Here is a 25506-nt window from a genome sequence, read left to right on the forward strand (position 1 = left end):
GCACAAGTATGATGAGTTACAGAAGTGTATGTATCAGCACTCCCACTTCTAAATCTCTCCCTCCTGTTGGTCTCACAAAGCACTTTTTGTTTAAATGACATATAATCTGACATGGAAAATAAAATTCTTGAAAGTAATATAGTGCTTGATGTAATATTGCAGTTGCTACAGTGGTTTCAATGAGGCAATGAGAAGCAACAATGACAAGTGAAAAAGTTATAAATCAGGAATAGCCCAGAGATGTATCTCATTGGGTTGGGGTTTTTCATCTGTTGTCATCTCCTGTATCCAGCTGCCATCCTTGCCTGGCAGCAGTGGAGGGGGAGGCAGGGAACAGTGGGCACTGGTGTTAGTGCAACATGGATTTCTGTGCAGTGTCTCTGGTTGAAGCACGACCACAGATGTGTCCATGGCAGAGCTCAAGTACTCTTATCAGGACCATCAGAGTGGTCATTGGCTCCTATCCTGGAAAACAGCCAAACTGCCTTGGATAATTTGTGGTTTTGGCTGCTGTAGCCAGGTAGTCTCTTGTCCTTGTTTTCAGGCTTTTGCTTCAGTGAAAGTGCTGGCCAAAAGCACATGGCTCCTTGATAATTGTAATTTTTCTTAGTATGCCCACAAAAGCTGTGGCAGGTGTCTCTCCCTTTGGCATAACAATGATGAAAAGGCAGAGTTACAGGCTGGATGAAGCATGACACCTTGAATGTTCTCCCTGATCTATTTACCCCCGGTGCAGCACCAGGCAGTTGCATTTCCTCCCAGACACCCATTTCTCTGTCAATGAAGTGATTGCAGCAGAGATCCACAGCTAAAAAAAGCAATATACAAGATCTTTGCCTCTTTCCAAACTTGGAACTTAACACACAAGCAACCAACAAACAAAAGAAACCCCCGCAGCCCTAGAGTAAAATAGTGAAATTTGTTGGGAGAAATATTGGCAGGGGCATTAGCACTGCAGCCCATTTTGAAAACAGCTTCTTATTCATAGTAAGGTTGCCTCACAAATTTGGGACAACAGAGACATGCTGCTGCTAAAGCCTTTGTCAACAATAACTTTTTGTTAATTCAGAAATTCTTCATTTGCATGTAAAAGGGAGTTATGAAAACAGAATTTTACAGACACAATTTTTATTTAAGAAGACATTTGGTAAATGCATGCTTTCTGTTCAGCCTAAAACAAGCTAGCCTTCCTCTGATGTATTTAAGAATTACCTAGCAAACACGCTTTTTGCTTAGTTTTTGAAGTCTCCATCAACATGTCTCAACAGGATTATGAACTCTTTCTGTTGAAAATTTGCACAGTTCAGAAGGCAGAATGAGACTAGATTATTAGGTACTACATTTTCATCGTATTTCAGCCTAAAAGTGGCCTTCTGGCTGCAAAAGATGAGGCATGACCCTCGTTATCTTGTACCTTGGGCCATGGATCACTCTGGCCCAAGGGAGCATAAGATGCTAAAGGCAACCTGTGTGTCATGGAGGTGTAAGATGTGGGACAGAAGAGAACCAAGCCAACAGTTCTCAGCATATTGCTAATTGAATTTTGAAGAGTGAATGCAAAGACTGCAATGCTGCAAAGCAAGGCAGGTCATCACATTCACATGACATTTATTCAACTGTAAAAGGACACGGCAGGGACAATAAGGACGTGGCCTCAGCACTGCTTGCAGAGTTGGGGGCTGTGTCGTGGGTTTGATCAAGTATGAGGAACACATGCATACAATCAGTTTTACAATTTTGAATACAGCTATTTGTGAACACAATGAAACTTTTATGTAAGCTTCCTATTAGACCATGTGTTACTGATTTAAATAACATTTGGGCTTTTAAAGGTTTTGTTTCAGATGTCAGAATTATCTGTACAACCAAAGCATTGTGTGCTGACATTGACCATATAGATGTTATCACAGTGCAGCTTGATAAATTCCACTTGATTTCTGTAGATCAGAGATGGGATGCTTTTATTCCTTTATTTTCTAAGACTGTAGTTTGGTCACTCTCTTACAATCTAAATTTCTCTATTTACCAGTGCATTCATTTTCAGAGCGATCTTTAAAATAAATAAAATCTGTATCAATAGCTAGTTTAGATATATTGCTTCTGAAGATTTATTCATCATCAGATGCAGGTGTGCTTTGAGATACTTCTTGCAAGTTCCATGGATTTAGTGCTTTATTTTTAGGTAAATGATTCAAAACTGACTTCAAGAACAAACGGCAGGGCTCAAACTGACAAATGTGTTCAGGGTTTTGCTGTTGTGTTTACTGGGTAGCTTGAGCACAGTGGAGCAATTCAGGATTTATTGTTGTGAAACCAAGAGTAGGATTTGGCTCTCTAGGTCTGATATTCATCCAGTAAAAATTTGGCTGGATCAAATCAGTCCCTGAAGAACAAGGATGTTGGATTAATGGAAGAACACATTATTTCTCAAACCTGTTATTAGGTGCTGTGAGCCAAACTGTTCATTGCCCCTCTGCGCTCTCTCTCCAGCCTGGGGGAGTGATGACAAGATGGGAGCATCAGATTTCATGGGAAAAAATACTAAATGGTTGTGCACAAGTGGGGAGGGTGTTGCCAAAACCCTCACAGAAGCACTGGGCTGTTTGATGAGTTCCCATCCCTGCAGAAGTTATTTTGAGATAGTTGGAACCCAGGCTCCAAACCCTTTGGCTTATTATTTCCTCAAAATCAATTATAAATGCAAATTTTGGGGTTAAAAGTGAAAGTAGGGGAGTCTATGTTGATTTCTTGGCACTTTGGGATACTAAAAACATGATCTGATAGTCTGTGTGTGTTTTGCAGACAAGTATGTGTGTAGGAGCACATGTGGAGTAATTACTCAGGAGGACTCTGGTTTGGCAGCTCCAGGGGCTGTAGTCCTCTGTTTATCACAATCAAGGTTATGATATGTACATCCCCACCCCATGCTCCATCTCTCTGCCTCAAACCTGTCTTGAATGAACCATAGCAGGGGTGAGCAGGATATATAATGGCTTTGGTTATTAATTCTTTGCCTTTTCTGTTAAGTTCCCAGCTTCCACGTCACTTGGGACAGGACACTTTTCCACTAGATTGGGATTATTCATTGTATTAATGGGAGCTATGTTTCCTCTATAGTGTCTTCTCTTTCCTTCTATAAGCTCTTTGTTGTTTACAAATCACTGGAGCACTCCTGTCCTGCATCTTATGACCAACTGCCACCAGCCTTGTACAGAGTCTCATCTTTTTCCTTTCAGCCATCAAATTTTTCAACCCTACTTTCTATTTTTGGAATTAGGTGCTGTAATTTTCTATATGTTTATATCATGCCTAATGCAGGAGAATCCTTGTCTCTGACGTGTGTCTCATTAATTTCAGCCTTGGTCAATGATTATTTTGGGGGAAGTGTTTTGTTACACTGCATGTATAGTTATAGTGGATTTTCTCTCTTACTACCCTGACAATTTGGTTTTAAGAGTTTATTATTACATTAAAATAGTCTACCCTAGTAAATCATTATCAGAGTGCAGATTCCCATTAATTCCATTTCAATAAAAGTCAATAGTTGTATCTCCCCAGTTTGGGCTGATCTCACCCTCTGCACTTAACACAAATGAAATCATGCCTGTGTATACACTTGCACGCCATGGTGGTCATGTGTGCTCAAACAACTCCTCACTTTGCTCTCACCCCCTCCAAGGTGGATGTGCCAGATGCTCTAGAGCTGCTCCCAGAGGAGACACTCCCATCTCTTACAAGCTCTTAAGTTCTCGTCTCACCAGCCAAAATATTTCAGAAGAATTTTCAGAAATGCAGGTGCGTGCAGTTGTGAGGAGCAGCTTGCTTTGAGCTCCATGGCTGTTTCACCTTACAGCAGCCATGCTCTCAAAGGCAATTATCTCTATAGTAATTAACAAGGGAATTTTCTCTGATGCTGCAGCATGAGTCATGCAGCTTCCAAAAGATTAGTTTGTTAGTTACTGAATAAAATGTTTGCAGATGTACTTTGCTATGATAACATCTCTGACTGGGGATGACTCATTACAGATGCAGGAGTAAAGATCTGCAGGGCCAAAATGTGACTGCATGATCCAGAATTTTAGGCTCCTCTAGGAGCTAGCATGACCCCAGTGTCAGCAAGAGGAATTTGGTTCTGCAGTAGAGCCCAAAGGGGAAAAAGTCCTTTTGCCTCTTCTCCTCACTACCTCTATATTAGCAGGGAAGGAGAGGTGGCAGTACTTTGCTCCTCATAAGAGCTGGAGTGCCCTTCTTAAGGGGCAGGAGAAGAGATATCTTGGGCTGCTAAGTCTCTTCCCTTAGAGACAGCAAAACTGGGCCAAGTCATACCAAACAGTGCAACAAAGTTCATGCTTTCTTAGTACTTTGTTTCTTGAATTAGAGATGAGCTTTGGGACAGCCAACTTCAGCCTTGTAAGAAACCACTTCCTATTAGCTTCTATATTTTTTCTGTTCTGAAGTGTCTGTTTAAGCATTTTTTAATAACAAGACCCTCTTATCAAACACTGGATTGCATTGCAAACATGCAGTGGTTCTGCCTTCTGCAAGTACCCAAGACATGGGATGTACAACCTAATTCCTTCATCTGAAATACAAATTCTCATCAATTTTGATTAGTATTAACCTTGAAAGTGCTACTCCTGACTCATGCCAGTTAGCTGTAGGAGAGTCAGAGCTGCAACCCATGAATGAAACTGGAATGGATTTGAGACTAAACTTAGTAGCACAAATTGTGAAGAGTAAGGTAAGATGGCTTTAGAAGTCATTTCAGTTAGGGTCTTCTGATGGTGTGCACAGCAGGAGAATGCTTTAAGGACTTGTTAGCTAATAATTCCTAGTGAGTGTGCACCATGCATGAAACTGGCACACAGTGTGAGTAGGGATTGACCTTGTCTGTGTGCACTGGGTTTAACCACAGCCAGCTCTGGAACAGAAAACTGTGACAAAGAGAAATAGGATTTAACTCTGGAAGTCCTAGACTTCTGACTGTGAGCAGGGAACTGCTTCCACAAATGCATGGAGTGACCAAGGACTAGAGGGAATAATGGTTTGTTCTTGGGGACCTGTGTAAAAATTGCTTGGGAATTAATCCTCTGCTTTGCTTTGGCATTGTTTATATTGACAGAGAAACATTAGGAACAAGCATATTGCTGCAATCTCCTTCTGTGACAAAAACCCTTCAGTTAAAAATTCAAGACAAATTAAAAATGGAAGTAAGGTCCATTCACCATATCTTATTCTACCATATGTAGAGTAATCAGGTTAGGATTGTCTTCAGTTTTGCTGGCCTAATAAACAGAGCATCTATCAGAAGCACTGTTTCAATGACACAAAAATGAGAGTGACTACTTCCCTTTATCTCTGTTCAGTGGTTTACAGAAGAGAAAATTCTGCACCAAAATTAGCCCAAATTTGAAAATCTCATCAGTGCTTGAAGAGGGTCATGAAATGAGCAGTGCAATCCCTTCATGTTATTCCTAATGACATATTTGTGTTTAAGGGTGTGTTGGCCTTGCTTCATGGTAGGTTCTGTTTTTGTAATTTAATTTAATTTCTTTCTTATTATAGGCATGCAGATTGCAAATCTAATAATAAATTTTCAGTAAATATTACTTTGAGAGGCATGTATTCCTTAAGGAAGCCTTAGAACCAGTTTTTGTTTTATTTAGAAAATGTGCACCATGTAAATAGACCCTGAAAGATCTTCTGCAAGGCCAGGGATGTGGTGATATGAATTTGGCTTTCTTTATTCTTGTGTCACTAGAGGCAAGCTTCCTGGATGCACAAAATTCACTGCAGGTATTGTGGTTCATATCAGTTGAGGATTTTCTCCTGAAGAGAAGAGTAGCCTTAGATGGAAAGAGATGTTCAATGAGACTGAGATTTTTCTTTTTTGCTTAGTTCTGGCCATTGAGTCAGCTGCATTGTTTGTACTTCAAAAGCTGTAAAATGTAACATAAATACATTGTGTGATGTACCCATTGTGAGCTTATTTAAATCAGCAGCATCCAGGGAAGGGGTAGTTAGAGACATCCAGTGCCTGCAGCCCCTGCAGTGGTAGGGGATGGATGAAGTCAGATAGGTCTGAATGATGTCCATGGACATACCAGTCCCTAGGAGGCAGAGGGATGGAAACCCCCAATTTCACCTAGAAACTCCCATTCAACCCTGTATTTGCCCCTCACAGAAGAGAGGTACCTGAGGATATTTCTCCTTGCACTTATCCTTTATTCAGGCTTACACAGATTCCTTTCTCCTGACAAGGCCCTTCCCAAGTATTCAGATGGTAGAGAAACAACAAAAAATAGAGATAAGAATGTGTCTATCCCCACTCATAAATGCATTCCTTCCTGACCTCTGGGACTGGCTGGATGCCCAGTATCCCTGAAGCAGGCAGCTTGACTACAGAGGATTGCTGCAAAGCTGTAACAAAGCTGCATGAGGCTCAGAGGGCAATGCAAAGCTGGGCTTCTTCCCTGTCATCCACAAAGAGAAAACATTAGTACAGCAAGTGTTACCTTGATATTTTAAGATTATAAGGGCCCCCATTACTTTTCTCTTTTGCAATTTTCTGTAGAAAACTTACTACTCTCTGTATTATAAGAATTAATTAAACTTACTACTATAAATTAATTAAACTTACTACTCTCTGTATTATAAGAATAAATATTGTGAGAGATAGCTGATCTAGAATTTTGAGGTCAAATAATCTCTATTTAAGAAATATTTTAGCTTTTTATGTGGTCCTGAGAAACTTGCCTGGCTTGAATATGGGTGTTGGACAAGATGACCTTCCTTCCAACTCAGCCATTACTGTGTTTCTGTGAACTCCATGCTAGTCTCTACCTCCTCTGATAAACTGTCTTTGAATTTAGTTACCCACTGTTTAGTTCTTTATTATTCAATACTTTGATATCTGGCTACAGTGGAAAATTTCTGAGCTTTGGTTGGTTTGGGATTTGATAAAATGTTGTATTTTGTTTATGTTAGACTAGTGGCTTTATGCAACTCAATGTTACCAAAGATGGCAGGTGATTAAGGCCCCAGTTTGATTTGCCACCTTTTTTGAGTTATCTTTGTATTGTGCAGTGCTGTAAAGTCAGTGGGATATTACATGTGTGTGGACTCAAGCAGGTCAGTGTGTGATTTTTCTGGGTTATGACCAGAAAGTTTAAAGTTCATATAAATTATCCCTTATTGACATTTTGCTACACCCAAAGGGTGAGAAAATAGGATGGAAAGGATTATAATTTTCTGCTGATTCAAAAAATGATTTTGACAAAAGTGTTATTCCTTTCGACTGCAAAATCATAAGACTGTAAGAGGGACAGAGTGAGACTGACCATGCAGTCAGCTCAGATATATTAATTTGGGTTATATGAGTACAGCCAATGATGCCAGCATAGGAAAACCCCACTTAATTCTTAGCGATTGCCTGTGATTTATGGCAGAATTACCATGATGTAGCTCTTGGAACAATCTTAATCAAACAATCAATGACATGTTGTCATGCAAGAACAAAGATGACAGTGGGATAAGTAAAGAGGGGTACCATTTTATTCCCCACCTTCAAGGGTGAACATTTTTAATGGAATATTTTGTAAACAATGTGAGCTGTGAAGGAAGTAGCAGTGGCCTAGTCTTAGGAAAAAGAAAACAAGTCTTGATTTTTTTTACTCATTCAAATAGAGCTTGAATTGTTTTTTATAAGGGATCTTGGAACATCATTGTCCCGTCTCCGTGTCCTGTGGATGGCTCGGTGTGGGCTGTCAGATTTAGATGGGATCTCTTCCTTCAGCTCTCTAAAAGTAAGTATAGATGTATCCTACCAAATGACAATCTCAGATCTATCTTCAGTTGATATTCTTTACTTTTAGTCTTCATTCTCCTCAGCTCTTGCTTTTCTGGCTGGCTTTGGTTTGATGCCTTAGATTGTGAGAGTTAGTTTAAAAGATGCTACAATATAACCTTTAAAATGAGGTGTAACATTCAGGTCTGATCCTGAGTACGCCTAAAGCAGTATCTGGCTAAATTAGCTCTTATTATTAAAGGCTTCAACAACCACACTTTATAAAATGTTCACTACCTTGCTAGTTTCATCCTGTAACATTTAGTATTTCAAGTATTAGAAAAGATTTTGCAGAGCCTCAGTGTTACTTGTGCAAGCCCGTGGTTTACATGTTTATTCTGTTTACTTCTGCTGAGGAACTCTACATTGCTTACAACAATATCTCTGACCTGAGCCAGCTGACCTGGCTGGATCACCTGGAGGTTTTGGACCTGGAAGGGAACAATATTGAGGACATCAACCAGGTGCAGTACCTGCGACTTTGTTGCAAGTTAAGCCACCTGACAGTGGAGGGCAACCTTATTTGCCTGAAGCCAAATGCAGAATCTACAGAGGTGAGGACTTGGTTTGCTCATATTGTGTTATTTTTTTGTCAGTACTTTTTAACTGTGAGTTGGAAATGAGAAATGTTTCTGCATCTTCCTATTGCATCATTCTCAATGATGGCATGGGATGCATTTCCCACCTTAAATTTCTGTTGATTTTGTGGTCTCATCAGTATGGTCTCCAGGGTGACCACTAGTGAAATACAAGACTGCTAGTAAAGACTCAGGCCTATTTCCCAGCAATATGAGGAAAAACTTCTCTTGGAGTATGAGCCCTGGAACAGGTGTCCCAGGGAGGCTGTGGAGTCTCCTCCCCTGGAGATACTCAAAACCCATCTGGGTGAGATCCTATGCAGCCTGCTCCAGGTGAACCTGCTTTAGCAGAGGGGCTGGACTGGGTGATCTTAAGAAGAAATTTCCAACACCAACCATTCAGTGATTCTGTGGTGAGACACCAGTTTTTGAGGGTTTTGCATTTCTTTTGGAGGCTCTCCAGTCCAAAAGCAAGTCCTCCAATGCCACCATGCTCAGAAGTTGAGCCCTCAGAAGAACAGTGCTTGAGGTGACTAGGAAAAGCCATAATGTTGGAACTACTTGTTACCCTTTCCCCTGAAAGCTTAAAATCAAATGACCAAAAAGACCTTCAGAAAAACATGAAGATGCAAAAGTGATTCACATCTTACAAACTAAAATGATGGAATAGTTTCTGCTGAGGTATTTTGTTGAAGGCGTGAAAGAACCTCTGTGTCACAAAGATGAGAACATAATAATACATTATCTGATTTGGGTTTCAGGGCACTCAACAAAGAAAGCAAGGGAGATCTAATTCTACATGAACAGCCTCAGAGCTGTATTACTCTCTTTGACTTTCTCCTACTTCATAAAAAAGCATTGTTGGGATATTAAAACATCAACATATTTGCCATGCAGGTCTTTTGGAAGGTCTATGGACACACACAGAGTTATGTAAAACACAGGTCTCACCAAGAATGGTGCAATTCCCAATGGCACCATAAAGAGCTGGTAATGCAGGTCCAAAATCAGAGCTGATGCTGTTATCCCACTGTAACATACTCTATAGCTTTTTTGTATATTTTAAAGAAGTTATGTTGATGCTGTTAATTTGCCTAAAAGGTTGGGTTTGATTTTTTTCCTGGACTTAGACTTGAAAACACTAAAACTCAATCATGCAATAGACATATATTTTAAATTTTGGCACTTCTTAAATATATGAGTTAATAGCATTTTTCAGATGTAATTGTTGGCTTGATCTTATTGTTCAGTAAAAGGGGCCATGGAAGGTAGCTCTTTAGCTGTCATAGTTTTCCTCTCTGGAATTCAAAAGAAAATATTATATACTTGCCTTTCTAGTTTAAAGTGGTGGAATTATCCTTAAGGGACCACATTGTAACTGCTTGTAACCAAAGTGATTTCTCCATTTTGGAACATTTCTCCCTTATGGAAGATGCAATCATGAAAGGAAAACCATATTCCTGCACTAAGGAAGCACTGCCTGCTTGTGATGGACAAGGCATGCCTGCTTACTCTTTCTGCTCCCAAGGAGATAAATACAGCTACTGACACTTCATATCATAGCTTCCTACTATGGAAATGGTGCAGTGTATCCTAACAGCACAGAAGGTCTGATTCTACTCCTTTGTTGTTCCTGCTCAGTGAAAGTGGGATTTTTGGAGGATTTGGCATCTTCAGTGTTTAAGTGTACTTGTAATGGAGAAATGTCAGATTTCCCTTGGGCTGTTCAAGTGAAATGAGTCCTTGGGGTGCTCTGCATGTTGTCCCATAATGGAAGTACAAAGAGCAGTGGTCTGTGGTGAGGCGCCCTCCTGCTCTTCTCCATGCAGAATGGCTGTCTCTACTCCTGTGCAAGTAGGTGCTAAGATCTGATCAGTGAGAGATGCTTCTACCCGAGTTACAGTGCAAACCTTATGCCAAAGTCAATGATACAGATATATTTAACAGTAAATGTGAGGTAGAGAAATAAAAAGAAATGGAAAAGAGAGGAGAGAGAAGAATATTGTCACCACCCGTGGATCCGGTGGCATCCCTGTTGATCATTCTTCAGCCTGGACTTCTTGGTGGTAGGGTCCCAACATCATTCAAAACTTTTCATTCTTTACCCATTTTAGCAAACAAAGGAATTAAGCATTAATTGGCTGCACGGTTCTCTTATGCTATTGGGTAAATGATTATCTCTTGTGTCTAATGCTAATTAGTCTACATGCTTAGTCTTTCTTTTCTTTTGAGCCAATGATCACAAGATTCCCCTGTCAAAATTACCTTTTACCCAGTGGGAACAGATTTTAGCAGAGTTGCTGGTTTGCCTTTCCTTGTGGCCTGTAAATTCTGCATTTTTTTGTTTCCATTATCAGTGATACATTCTTCCCAGCTTTGTTAGCCTTCCCCTAAGTGTGAGATAACACCCAGACAATAGCACCACCTTTATCTTATCTACAGTCCAAGTTCCAGGTATCCACAGAGGAATATCTGGGGGGGCTTCAAGTGGTCATTGGTGGTCGCAGATGTGAATTTGTCCAGGGAATCAGCACAAAGGTGTATTTTACACTGAGCTGTAGCAGAGGCAGGCTGTGAGTTCACTGTAGTCTCCCACCCAGTCTCTGTGTTGGGAAGATGCTTTGCTTTCAGGTGGTTACAAAGTGGGGCCTGCCCTTTATTGCTGAGAGCTTCTCCATGGACTTTGCTGCTTTCTTGATTTCAGTGGATGTTTGCATTTTTTTAGTGTATAGGAAAGCCATTTAGAAAAGAGTATACGTGGGCTCACTTTGGTGTCCCCTTGACGGCCAACTCTAATTCCTCAAGCTCCTTCATGTAGTCTGGCCCTTGCTAAAGGTCTGTAAAAGCTCTCCTATTTATTTACTTTTAATCTACAGAATGGTCCAGCTAAATTTACTGCTCTTTCTTCAGATGGCCTGTTTGCTCCCTGTAATTTGATTTTCAGATGAGCTCATCTTCCCCTGTTATCTAAACCAAGAGCAACAACTTGATGATAAATTCTGCAGCCTCTGTAGCTGAAATGTAGCATGAGTGTAACATGATTCTTCTCTCCAACAGGACATGGCTGGGAATTGGCTGCAGCTGAGAATGGTTGACTCAATTTCTAAATTAAGATTAAAGACTTAGTTTGTGAAAATTAGTGTCTGCCTCTTAACAACAACTAACACATTTTATTTGGTGAGTTCCCTCTGCCAACATCAGTGCTGCATCATGCAGAGAGAGGGAGCATCCAAACAACCAAACCCCACAGAAAGGTTTCTGCTTATGACCACTCTGTATTGAATGGGGACTTGGCTTTGAGGAGGTTTCTAATATTTCATACATTATCTTGAAAAGCATAAGATCTGTCTGGGTGAAGCAATTGATTGGTGGGTAGCTGTCCATTTGTATTCTGCCACTATCAATGCACTCTTGCCTTATACTTTTTTTACTGTGTGCCTAAAACCACAATCCATGGAAGTGCTTTTTCTTTCTCCATCAGCAGGTGTAGCAACACTCATAACATGTTTTCAAGCCTTTCTATCACCTGAGTATTAGGCAAACACCAGAGAATCACAAAAGCAGGGAGACAGATTATCTGAATACTGAGGGAGCCCAGGCTTTCCATGGGCATCAGTGGCCTTTTTGCTTTTGCACATTACACATGATATAACAAAGACAAATGGCAAATCGTCAGTGGGTAAACAACAAAAGAGCGTTTCAGTGAAGGCCATGTCTTTGCAGTCCTCTGGACATTTTCATGATCAATTCAAGTAGAAATTATGTGAGGAGCATTTCAGATTGTATGGCAGTCATAGAAATTGAACAGTATTGAGTTACTGGAAGTCCACAGACTGTTAAATAAACTGACCGCTTTCTCAATTTCTCCAGGACCCAGACTATAATTACAGAGCAGAAGTAAAAAAACTCATTCCCCACTTGAAGTATTTGGACGGGATACCAGCAAGCCAGACTACTCTCCTTCCTTCCAAGAAGGTGCATGAAGATTCTCTAATCATCAAGGAATCCATCAAGGAAGGTGGTTTAGCCAAAGACATTTCATGGTTAGGTATGACAGGTTTCTTGTTGGGGTTCATTTTTCAAGTTATGATGTGTAAAAAAAGAAAGATGAAGAGCAAGGCAACCTCTTTAAAGTCAATCTTTACTTATAGTGAAGGGACAAAGGATGTTGTTTTCTTCACCTGGGAAGTAAGAAAGCTGAAATTCAGCAGAAAACAGCGCAGATTTAAATGAAAGTTGTCGTAAACTGGGCATCAAGGTCAAAAATGCAGACAACTTCGAGAACATCAAGCAAATATAGCAGTAGCTGGGAGTCTGTACTTAGGGCTTGTTCTGCATGATGGGAAGAAACAAAGCTTGGAAAGGAATGTTTCAACAACAGCTGTTCACAGCTCTTTCCATGGTAACAGTCAATCCCATGTAGCATGGATGTGGTAGGATTTCCTATTCCAGTTTAATAATAGGAAAGGCAATGTGGTTACCACCCTTCAGTGGTAGCAACATCCGAGAAAGATTGCATGGTCTTGTAAGAAATCTGTTCCACTTTCTTTGCTATTAGATTAAGTTCATTACATTCATTAGTAGAGAATAAATGGTTTGAAAGTAAATCTGTTGTCCCCTTGCCTGCAGCCTTGGTAATAGTTCAGATGTCCATGCTTTTACGTGTCATGCTACATGCACTTTATCACATACTATTAAATATTGCAAAGTATTTCCTATAACTGCTCATGTTGCTTCCCATTAGTGTGGGCAATGCAGTTGTCTTCCCAGCCCCCTCCCCAGGTTGTGGTTTGCCTGCCAACTGCGCTCCATTAAAAATTTAGTTTGTTTTGGAATAAGTACATACATTTGTCATTTATTGAATCCCTATGGGTCCAAATCATTAGTTGTAATAGTAGTCATGGTAGGGAAAAAATCCATTAAAATTTGATCCTTCAGTGATTGTGCTTTGGCAACATCACCTGAGGTTCAGAAAACTAGTTAACAAAGTTTGCTGACAGAAGCAGTAGGGGCAGAGCACAAAATTGTGAATTCATCTAATTCCCTGGTGTAACCAGGCTTATATTCTTGCTGGCAGCTCTAAACCAGTAAGTTCATACAGTCAGGTTCAGACATCCCAGTACATTTTTCTTTCCAGTAGCAATGTTGATTTGGGTACTTTCACATGGAGTGTGTTTCATGGGTTCATATTAACAGCTGTGCCCAATATGTATTAAATGTCCCTAACACTCAACTCTTAAGGAAATGGCCATATCATCACAGAGATGATGCCTCACTTTGGAGCTGGTAGATGCTCAGCACTTTAAAAAGCACATTATTCATCTGGGCACTGGAATGAAATTCTCTCTCCCATGGGTTGTTGGCTGCATATGCTGCCCTTAGAGCTGTGCTGTGCTCCCAGGACAGACAGCAGTTGGGCAGGTAAGAGGACAAGGCTCTGTCTGCCTTTGCTAGTTTTTGTATAATCCTTTCTGTCCTGTAGCATTATAAAAACAATTTTCACCTTTCTTTCTGTGGTAGAGAGCTGTCTGTCTCTGAGGCAGTACTGGAAAAATCTATCACTGCCATTCTCAGATTTTTGTAACTCCTGGTACAGTTTCTCCTGTTTGACTGGTGGCTCTGGTAAGGTGTCCATCACCATCTGCATTGTGCCAGGGCATTTAAGCAATGTATTTAAGGATGGGGCCTAGGCTGTGCCTGCAGCAAGTCTGGAATGGTTCCCCTGTGAGCAGGTGAGCAGCAAATGAGAGGCAGCTTACAGTTAGCCTGGGCATGCAGGCAGGGAAAGAGGCAGAGCCCTGGATGTGTCCAGCCTCCCCTGTGGGGCAGCCAGAGGTGGGTGGTGAGCACAGAGCAGTTCCTGACCCATAACCCCAGCAGTCTGTCTCTGGTGCCCTGAAGCAGAAGAAAAGTGGGAAGGGATATCAGTTTAGTTAGGGATCCCCAGATTCTGCCATGACTGTGCAGCACTGGAAGATCTCCTCCCCTAGGCTGGATCCATTCCAGCATGTTTCTTGTAGCTGCAGTTATATATTTTTCTGTCCTCTATAGCTCCAGGTGTGCAGCAGCAGTTGCCATATTGGCAAGGTACAGTGATGGTGTGGTTTGAAGCCTTGCATAACTGTGCTTACACTAATGAAATCTCTCTTCTAGGTCCGTATCTTGGGGAAGTAGCAAAGCAGTCTGAATGCAGCCCAAAACCCCCAACAACTTCCAGACCTGGAAATGCAGAGTGTTCTGCTAATGCAGGGACTTCTAGTGATGCCAGCCTCTTGGGTGGTGGCTGTCCTCTTCCAGATCCCACTGTTTTTCCTGATAAGCTGTTCACAAAAGATGACTCCAGTGATTTGACACATGGTAATGGATGTTTTTTTAATCCTGTTCTTTCCCACACCTCCACCTCCTTCTGAATGTTATTACTGATGAAAGCCAGGGTGCTTTGAATACCACCCACCCATGCCACTGCTAATCAGGTTTAAAATATGTTGTCTTCCACGAGAGAGACTCACCTGCTCTAGCGTAGGCTTTCCTTTATCTCCCCCTGCAGCAGAAGGTGAGAGTCACCTGCACTGCCCATCCTCAGCCCCCTGCCCCCATGTGCTGCTGTCCCTTTTCACAGCCCCATACTGCAGTGCTGCTCCCCTTTCAGACCTCTTTGCAGCTGTCCTGCTTGAGCAACACCAGGCCACGTCCTGTTCAGCCATGGGAGTGTGGTCCAAGGCAGTCCTCCAGAGAGGTGTGGTGATGCACATTCCCTCCCCCCTGCATCGTGGGCTCAGACTGTGTACTGCAGTCTCATACTGCAGCAGCATTGCTGCTGGCAATGAACACTTGACTCTGGGTTTCCAGAGGTTGGTCCCTCAGCAAGAGGAGTCAGTTCCTTGACTTCACATCCTGATCTACAAGCTATCCCAAAACACGGGTCTGCCACTGCCCTTCTTGCCCTAGACACTTGGAAATACCACCCATCCTTCCCTGACTCCTGGAAACACCGTGATGGTGTAACTCCACCAGCCCACGGATGCAGATTAGATGGCATTTGTTTCCAGGCATTGTGGGCTGCTTTTCTCAGATGCCAGTCTCTCCTCAGTTCCCTGCCTATGGGTAGGACTCAGGATGGTGGATTAGATGAAGCAATGCAGAGTCAACAGCTGAGTGCACATTTGGAAATGTACATGGAAACTAAGTACAGCTTGTCAGGGAATGAGACTGTAATTTTACACACACTTTTAGGCAGCTAACACAACTGATAGAGACAGTTTCACCCAATGTTCATCGCTTCTTCTGACCCTTTGTTGCTTTATCTCTTTTTAACCTGATTTTAATCAACATTCAGCTGAAAAATAATCCAGCAGAACAAACAAAAAAGACCCCCCAAAATCTTTTTTTTTTAAATCTGAATTTGTTTCCTGATCTGACTGACTATGTATCCACACAAATATTTGCACCAGCACAACTAAGGAGGCAGGGCAGGGTCAGAAGAAGACAGATTCTGGTGGAAGCAGAGAAACTGCCTCTTAACAGCAGTCAGGCCATGCCAGCTGATACTGTGAACCTTCACCATGACTATTACAACTTCCGTCTATGGGAAATTATATTAACTGACTTCAATGACAGCACTGTTTGTTAAATGCTGGAGTAAAATGTTTTCTCTTTTCTTGTTTTTCTTAGGACTCCGTCAGGTTATATGTGGGAACCCTGCCAAGGCCCTCCATGTGAGGAGACAAAAGCTAGGTGTATGTTTTTCTTGTAAACTTCATATTCCTGCATGGTGACCCCCACAACTCCTGGGATAAACTGAACTCCCACTGTGGCTTGTAGCAGCTCACTCTGTTCTGTGGCCCAAGAACCCCCAAGATGCAGTTGCCTTGAGGAGGACAGAGGGTCCCCTGCATGATGTTGCATGTGCCCATGTGTTAGCAGCAGTGGACCGTCAGCTGAAAGGGAGCAGTGAAAATCACATATCAGCTGCTGGGGGCAGACTTTCCATCCTCCTGCAATGAGCAAAGTACAAGGCAGGCTTGCAAAACTTGATAGTATTTCTACAACAGCTATTAAGAAAAAGGCTTTTTTCAGCAGTGTTTCTTTGATGTTGGTGTAAACAGCCAGCTTGCTAATGCTGCAAGGTCATTCCTATTGACTAAACAAACACAAAGCCAAAGTTTGTTCCTCTTGGCAGTGGGGTGGTGCCCCTGCCCTGTGGGTCAGCCTGCTCATTTTGGCTGTAATTCAGTGAGAGGATACCCATGTGTGTAAAGGGGAGCAGCCTGGCTTATCATGGTCAGCTTTTGTTGGCCCTGAGGTTCAAAACAGCACAGCTACACATGAGTAGATTTAAACAGGCTGGGGTAAATCAGGGAGATGCACAGAACACAGACTTAATGCTCACAACAGATGTTAAAGAACTGCAGGGAAAAGATAGGTACTGCCCATGTCTTTTTGCTACCACAGCCTCAGCATAGGAAGCTTTTCTGAAACAAATTTGAGCATTTTAGTGAATTATTGTGTGCTAAGAACTGGGATGTGGAATTGAACTGTGGTCATATACTGAGTGATGCAGTTTCTGTGGTACTGGTCTTAATATGCTTATAAGTATAGGTGCTATAGGCTTATATCCAGTGAAATATAAATCAACAATTTTGTCACTGCTACCCTGGGTTCCTCAAGCTGTAATAGTACATGACTGGGAAGTGACACTTCTTAAAACTGAGGAGATAGAAAATGATGAGGGATGATCTAAAAACTCAGAAACAACAGTGGGCTTTGATGTATGCTGAAATCCACATCTAGAAACGGAGCTGCGAAGTGTTCCCATGGATATCTAGATAACTTGTGCCATTTCCACAGCCACCTGCTGTGAGCCCTTTGAAACCGTCTGGTCTGACGATAGAAAACCTTTGTGGCTCTGGAGGAGGAAGAGATCTGCACCAGGAAAAGGTGTCCTCTGACCTGGGAGCATGGACGGAGCAGCACAAGGGGTGAGACCGCCGGGGAAATCTTGCCATGCCATAAACTCTGCATTCATTTTCTGCTGCAAAAATAAGATCAGCGCTTTGGCCACCTGCTGGTGGTTTCGAGGGATAATCTCGGCCCCTGCCTTCCTGTCCCTGCTTTGCGCGGCAGTCCTCCTGCCTGGAGCATCTGCAGGATGGCAAGGAAGAAGAATCCTCTTCCTTCTCTCTGGAGCACAGGCAGGATGGGCTCACTTCCTTAGCAAGAGCAAAGAAATGACTTCTCATAACTGGTGAGTTGCTCTTGGCCCTGACAGTGCCTAGTAAAAGAGCTGAAAGGGGATCAGCTTTCCTGCAAGCACCACATTGACCTAAGCAAACAAAATGCTGAAAGACAAATACCACCTTGCTGAGATCTCATAGATCTCACAGACAGGTAATGGTTATTTTGGAAGTAAAAATGGTTTTATTTCTCTGAGCTTACTTCACTGGGTAGTATTTTAAATCTGCCCCACTTCACCTGATTAAGATGCTTGAGATAATCAGACACAGGCATCTTAGATGGCTGATCCAATTAAAATGAGTTTTCATATCTCCTGGAAGGTGTGAAGTAACAGTGTGTAACTAAATCCACTGCAGGGTGTTTGCCTGAGTGGCTGCATTTGACCAGCTGCATAAACACACTCAAAAGCTAATTAAAGGTGTGATACTTGATGTTGTCCAGGTGCCTGCAAACAGGTCAGCAAGAACAAGCCAGCCAAGCACTGAAGGTGAATAAAGGTGAAGACTGGAGCCTGACTGACAGCTTAGGAAATGAGTTGAGGGAGGCCTGTGATGAGGACCTCATTGAAAGGATTTCACTTGATTCTTCTTCCCACTCCTCCTCAGGTACTGGACCTAAACCCCTGGGGGAGGGTTGGCCTTGGGCAAAACACGTGCTCTTTGTAGATAGGTGCATGGGTAATCCAGTGTTTTATGGGATCTGGCATCTGTGCTCCAGGGCAGCAACTGGAAAATGCCATTGCAGGGCCAGACCCTAAGCAATCCATTCCAGTTTTTAAGCAGGACATTGTGGCCAGCTGTGTTGACCATCAGTTGATATATTTCAGCATGAATATGTAGAATTAAGAGGAGCAAAGGTGATCTCACACTAGCTTAGCATCAAGTGTAGTAGAAGGACAGGTCTCTGTCTTTTACCTTGTGTCATTAATTTATGACAGTGCCAGGTGAGTCTAAAATAATGTCATTCCTACTGAGCTGTATTTGAACCCAGTTGGCACTGATGTAAATAATGGCTGAGCTAGTGATTAAGGTTTATCTGAACGACTGGGAATTCTGGAAAGATATGCAACCAAAAGGATGCATTCAGTAAAAGGTTTAAAAATGGAACATGCTCTTCTACTCAGCCAAAGGCTTCTCTGAAATTGCATTTACGTGAATAAAAGGAGAATTCCCACTCTTCACTACTTGTTGAATATTGTCGTTAAGAATATTAAAAACATTAATAATGGTTATTCCAAACACATATCAAATAGAGGACCATATATAATTACAACTTCAATCTTTTTTCTGTTGTTAATCTAAACAACTCAAACAACTCCTTTTTTCTCAATAAGTAAAAGCATGTGAGTTTTCATATTACATTTCTTTCAAGGGTAAAAATGGATCTACTAAAATTTAGAAAAATATAATATATTTTGAAAAAAAACCTGGAAATATCACTAAATTATTCAAAGCCTCTATGTGTATTAACAGTACTCTAAACAGTATCTCCCCAACAAGAATAAAAGCTGTTTGGAAAAATCTAAAGGAATGGCCTATTGTCCAGTACCCACAGAAGTCTTAGATTATGATCTCATGATCTCTTTAGATTTAATCTGATCTTTTTCAGATTTTATATGATTTCTTTACACTGAGTATGATGGTCTCATCATCCTTCTAGATTGACAGGACAATGTCACAAACATCCCACAGTGTACCAGTGTCATGCCCTATAGCACTGTGAAAGTGAATGGTTGGGATGGGTCTGTCCATCTTCTAACTAAATCTGCAGGATGATGGTGGAGTAGTTTGAAATCTAGAATTGTCTGAAGTGGTGGGGGGACTGACCAGGATCCTAATGACACTCAGAAGTGTGTCCAGTCCAGTGTGAGTTTCTCACAGAAGAACTTGTTGCTGGAAGCAATCCTTCTGACCAGAAAAGGACAAGTCATCTGAGCAAAGCCACTCTTACATAAAAATGTTTGCAGCATCAGATCCATATAAACTGCATTTTTTGGAAGGCGTTGAATGTTATTTCAGGCTCTTGAGTCAGACATACCAGTCTCTCAGAGTGGCTCTACTTGAAAACAAATATGAAGTTTAGACATTTTAAAAGTATATCATATGATACAAACTGTTCCATGGAAACTTTTTATCAGCTTTACCTAGGCAGTAAAATACATCCCCATCAACTGGGAGCCACAGAGATGAACTTTCTGGGCCTGGTGGCACATTCTTTAGATTATGTTCCTGGCCTGGACCCTGCACATCAGGCACTTAGGTACAGTTAGGTTCTTTTAATAGACAAGAGCAATTGGATCCCTGCTATTTATAGAATGGTTGGTTCTTTCAATAGACAAGAGCAATCAGATCCCTGCTATATTTAGAATGGTTCTAAGCATGTGTGCATGCTGGTTATATTTATAAGTCAGCAACAAGTTTTTTCTTCTCTGTGTGTTGCACATATTGCATGGAGAGAATGACATGGCTGAAACACAAACTGCCAGAAAGTAGCCCTGCATGCAGTGCAATATTTTCCCCAGCAGTCAGGCACTTATTATGAGATTCTATGATCTCTGCCTCTGATTTAAAAAGTGGATCCACTCATCTGTGATTATTCCTCTGCCTTGCACTTCAGATCACTGGAAGGAGCCCTAAGGTATTTAGAGCAAGTCAGTGCAGACACTGGCAGGGAATGATGCAGGTGTGATCCTGCCTGAGAACAGGAGGGCAGGTGAACTCATGGGTGCCCTGTGAGCTCTGCCTGCGAGCTGTTCCTTACTTGGCACGTCACCAGCAGTGCGGGCAGGGAGGCTGACAGTGAACCAAACCAACTGTCAGATGAAGAAATTCAACATGGACACATCTGCCCACCCAGCTCCATCACACAGCGTCTCCAAAACTTTCCACTCCCTGGGTTAGTCATGTAGCAGTCAGATGAACTGGTAAATCTCTGTGCTTTCCACTCTGTTTCAGGTTCATCACAGGCTCAGGAGGGTGCAGTGTTCTCCAACACAAAACGTTATCTAATTCCATCCCCTCCAAAAAACCCTTCACCTGCCTCTGCAGTGGATGTTGCAGCAAGACCCTGGAAAACAAGGAATAATAGGGGCATAAAAATACCCAGCCAAGAGGAGGACAGACAGTGTACACAGAAATGCCAGTCAAAGGCTCATCAAGAGAATTCAGCCCAGCCTCTGGACAAAGAACCTGCTCTCCTGGGCCTGCACAGCACGATGGCTGCCTCTGGATCCCAAGGGCACTGCCAGCCTGTGGGCTGCACCAGCCAGCCAAGGCCCATTCCAGGACCAGCAGCTGTTGGGTCACCAAGGATCAGGTATGTGCACTGGAATGCATCTGGGGAAGGGACTTCATGGCAGGAAAAGTCAGATTTCTCTATTGTATCTAGGGCTCCTGCTTCTTCTGTAAAATTAATTCCTTTTATTTGTGGTGACAGTTACCTTTGACTGTCTAAAGCTAATTAAACGTTTTCCCATATTCCTTATAGCTTGAGTATTGTAAATTTTGTATTTTCTTGAATAATAGCCCAGAATTTTGCTGTGTTCTTACTGCTCCATCCTCATGTTCCCCACCCAGAGCCATTGCTGTGTCTGTTGCAAAGATCTTGTGGCACTTGTTCAAAAGTCTCCTCCAGTACACTCCAGGAAGGGTTCCTGACATCCCACTTGGGTTTTTTCCCTGACACAAGTTCATGTTAGAATGAGCTCTAGAAAATAAAGTAGGCATTAAAGAAGTGTCACATGTACCAAAACATGTTTATTTCTCAACCTGTTTGCTGTAAATTTAGCATCCTGTTGTTGCTTCTTTGAAGAAATACAACAGAGGGCTTGTGACATAACAGCTTGGGTTTGAACTGATGTAGTCACTTTGGAGTCAGCAAAGGCAGAGAGCATGTGCCTTGTGTGGGAAGCTCATGTGCCTGGGGCTGCTCCCAGGCCTGGCAGCTTTTGGTTCAGTTTTCAGAGCTGCTGAGGAGAATGCAGATATTCAAATCCAGAGTGCAGTCTCACCACAGAGTTTTCCTCTTTTCCTCAGGCCCATCATGGATGAGAGCCCTTCTAAAGAGATCAACCACCAGCATCCAGCTGCCTACTCATCCACAAAAGCCTTGCAGAGGTTCAGGCCAATGAATTCTGTTTGGCCCCTGACTGCCAGGTCCATTCTGCAGTCATTGCCACACAAATCCAGTGCCACAAAAACATCTCAGAACAGAAGTCCTCAGTCCTAGAAGGTACCCAGTTGCCAGCATGTGTTGGAGCCATGTACACGGTGCAGCCATGAAGGATCAATGCTATCTTGCAGCTTCTTCTGCAAGCTAAACACAGAGCAGTTCAAACAATTAATGTGATTTGCCTCAATTCAGGATACAGCTGGTCCACAAATATTTTAAGAGCAACCACTGATCAACCAATGAGCTAATGAATGTCTTATTACAGAAAAATGTGGTTATTTTTGCAACCTATACACACTAAAACAGAACAAATCCTATCATACTTCCTCTCATCTACACCATGCCCAGCTCTGTGAGTCAGGCAGGGACACCAAACAGAGCAGAGCATGGAGCCTGCTGTTTGTGGAGAGGGCTGGAGGAGGTGACCTACCAGCAGCCAGCAGTGTGCCTTTTGCAGTCCTGGATGTTAAACATGTGAGGGCCAAAACCAAGGGCTTGAGAGGAAGTGTTGACCAGAGCAGGCTCTGAGGGAAGGGTGTGTTGCCTGAGGAAAAGCCCAGAAAGGCTGGATGATTTGAGAGTTTATGCCCCCACAGGAGCTCACCCTACTCACAGGCATTGGAGGTTCTTGTAGGATGCATTGCTATGAGAGCAAATGCTGAACAAATGGCTTATCCCAATATTAACATGTTTGTTTGCTCCATAGCTACCTGGAAGGATTTGTCTCACTTCCTCTGAATAGACATTGCATTCCAGAACTTCTCTAGCAGAGCTGACTTCTGTCACCAGGTGTCAGAGCATCCTCTGCATGTGCCTTTCACCTCCATCCCATTTCTAGCACTCTCAGATCAAATAGACTTTCCAATTTATTATAATTGGATAATTTTAAGTGATGATGCAGCAAAGCAGGGAAGTAAGGGAATAATCTCTTTTTTTTTTTCAATAGGGCATTTGCTCCATGTTCAGGTAAGATCCAAAACATCTGTTTCAGTGACTGCAGTTTGTGAGATGCTGTTCCAAATGACTGTGTCTTTCAACTTTATTGATGTTGCAGTCTGAAACCAAGCATCATCACATTTCTTCCAGTTTAAATTACTATGTTAGATTACATTTTTTAAATCAGTTTATAAAACAGTAATTACACAATGAGTTAATGAATTGGTTTATGCTTCCTTTCTGCTGGCCATCTTAACTTAGAGAAGCAGAATAGACAAAACCCTAAAACTTCCTTTTTGTCGTGGTGCTCCTTGCACCACTTTATCTTACAAAACAGTCTGGAGCTTGAAGTGAGTTTGCCCAGTTTTGGTGTGTCCTAGCAGAAATCATCTATCATAAATCATTTAAAACTATGTGGTAAGTGATTTTATGCAACACTATGGATGCAGGCAGGATTTCACCCAGCAACAGTGCCTGTGCCCTTAAATAGGCTCCTAAATATGACTTTTTGCTAGTGTCACTGACAATACCATCACACACAAAAAGAAAGCTGGCCTTGTAAAAGAAGGAAGACACTGACAGCACTGACCCTTCTCTATATCCAGGGTCCTAACAGGGAGTGATGGGTAGAACTGTCTTCTCCAGATATTCAGAGTCTCCTTCTCAATCGATATCTTTCATTTCAAAGGGGTGGAGGGGAAAAAAATTCAGTGGGTGTGTAAACTGGGTCTGGACATGAGCATCTGCAGAGACAAAACTCTTGGTATAGATCTGGAAAGTCTCTCAAAAGCATCTGTGGTCTCATCTCTCAGCAAACTCCACGTGGCTCTGTATGTGCACAGAGCAAGAAGCTTGTCTGAGCTGGCAGAGAGGATGTGGAGAAATGCTCAGAAAAAAACAGCTCTGCCCTAGTGTGGGAAATCAGTGCCTGAGGGCTTCATCAAAACCATTTAACTCAGAGTTTCCTGTTGTACCTTCACATCAGACATCCCAGTGGTGATTCTCAGAGCTGCAGGCTGTGTGTGACCTCCAGAACAGCCACCCCACCCCTCATTAGACAGCTCTGCTCCACTGGTGGCCTAACCAAGGCACTCACATGCTGCATGGTGGTGTGGTGTGCTCACAGGGGCAGGAGGAGGTGTCCAGTGTGCCTGTTGGTCACTGCATCAGCTGCTGGCCCATCCATCACCCCCTCAGGTGCCTAGCAGCAGGGACAGACGTGTGCAGCAGGCTGGGTGCCACCTGCTCTGGTGTCTGTGGAGATTTAGTCCAGAACTGAGTGGCCAGCCTGTCATGCATGGAACAGCAGAGAAGCTTGCTAAGAGAGCAAGTTAGTGATCACAGCCCAGGCTGATGGGGCAGAAGGGCTGGTAGCCTCCTCTCTTCTCTCTGCCAATAGTTGGTGCACCTCATTTCCCAGGGCTGCCATGCTGTTGTCTGTTGCAGTTTCCAGGACAAGGAAAATAATCAGGGCCATTGCTGTCTGGACAGCTATAACATATCCACAGGGAAAATTATTGCCCTGGCTTAGCCTTTGCTTGTTCATCTTCCACCTTTTTCATCTAGAAAATGGAAAAGCCAGCCAGCTCTTTAATAGGCTAATTAGGAAATGTAAGACATGATAGGCTATTTGTGAATTCAGCTCTCTTAGCCCAAAAGGGAAAAGGGGGAGTTTCATTGCATGGGCTTTTTGTCACCATTTCCTCTGTTAAAATCACACATTGGTCCCTTGAATATAGACAAAGTCCTTTAATGAATGAGCTTATTCCCATCCCTGCCTCTGCAGACTCTTAATGTTTGTCTCAGTAGGATCTTTGCTTCCAGTTGGATGTGACCAGTTTCAGATGTACATTACCAGAGTCCATCCCCTCATTCTTGTAATGGGCCAGGAGCTGCTGATGCCTTTAAGTATCTCACTGCTTTAATGGGATTTGCTGCTGGCTGCCAAATTGATATCTAGTGTGTAAGCTGGAGAGAGGGGCGAGAACTGCTCCCTCACCTATTAATAAATCAGCACTGCAGGGAAGAGTTTTCTGCTGGGAGCCAAGTCTCATCAGTACACGCTGCTAAGGGAGGGGGTGGTAACATGAGAACAGCTGCCCTGCAGGGAGCTGGGCTCAGAACAAAGGGATTTGGCCCAAAGTGACAATGCTGCAGCGTTAGCAGAAGCATGATCCATCCAGGAGGCCTCTCAGCATCACTTAGCTGGTGTCCCACGACCAGCCCTGCTGGAGTGACTGCTGCTGCCCTGCATACTGAAAGGCTCCACTCAGCCAGAACTTAAAAAAAACCATGGGAGAAAGATGTAGGGAGCTCTTAGCCAGTTATTTCAGTGACTAAGAATCATCCCTTCCCCTGAAAGGAGCGTGTCTGGGACAGCATCCCACCCAGACAAATGGGCCCTGACAAGCAAAGGTGGCTCCTGCTCAGCCTTGGATTGGGTTCTGCACCTCCCAGCTCTGCAGAGCCCAGCCCATTGTGGACACCTTGGCACCCCATTTAGGAAGAACAGGTCAAAGGAGATGCTCAGCCTGTCCAGGGTCCCCATGGCAGCTGTGGGCACAGCCCCAGGGCTCATGGCTGTTGTGCTTGTTGCCAAGGCCATTACTCTCATTGAAGGCCTGGGATTGCTTTGCACTTGGAACAAATTAATCTTCATTAAAGGATGAATAGAAGATATTTTCTTTGGCTGTCAAGGAGGAGAAAACACAGGAAATGTTCAGGAAGGAAAATGCCATACGT

The 25506-nt window shown here is 42.7% G+C and overlaps 1 protein-coding gene across 6 annotated transcripts in view; it reads left to right on the plus strand.

The window, feature by feature from the left end:
• Nucleotides 1-24535, plus strand: part of LRRC56 (leucine rich repeat containing 56) — a 61497-nt gene extending 36962 nt beyond the window's left edge. For 5 of the 6 annotated variants that reach the window (XM_071427660.1, XM_071427661.1, XM_071427659.1 and 2 more), the window contains 9 exons: nucleotides 7709-7805; nucleotides 8203-8400; nucleotides 12295-12472; nucleotides 14578-14781; nucleotides 16096-16160; nucleotides 17272-17402; nucleotides 18100-18263; nucleotides 20613-20973; nucleotides 21693-24535. In XM_071427660.1, the coding sequence (XP_071283761.1) occupies nucleotides 7709-7805; nucleotides 8203-8400; nucleotides 12295-12472; nucleotides 14578-14781; nucleotides 16096-16160; nucleotides 17272-17402; nucleotides 18100-18263; nucleotides 20613-20973; nucleotides 21693-21885 (1591 nt within the window). In that variant the 3' untranslated portion in view covers nucleotides 21886-24535. Of the gene's footprint in view, nucleotides 1-7686; nucleotides 7806-8202; nucleotides 8401-12294; nucleotides 12473-14577; nucleotides 14782-16095; nucleotides 16161-17271; nucleotides 17403-18099; nucleotides 18264-20612; nucleotides 20974-21692 lie in introns of all 6 variants that reach the window. The other variant, XM_071427664.1, reaches the window with a different exon arrangement.
• The last annotated feature ends 971 nt before the right edge of the window (nucleotides 24536-25506 follow it).

Source organism: Agelaius tricolor, unplaced genomic scaffold, assembly GCF_023055355.1.
Source record: "Agelaius tricolor isolate 1412-34295 unplaced genomic scaffold, bAgeTri1.0.p SCAF_5, whole genome shotgun sequence".
Lineage (NCBI taxonomy): Eukaryota > Metazoa > Chordata > Aves > Passeriformes > Icteridae > Agelaius > Agelaius tricolor.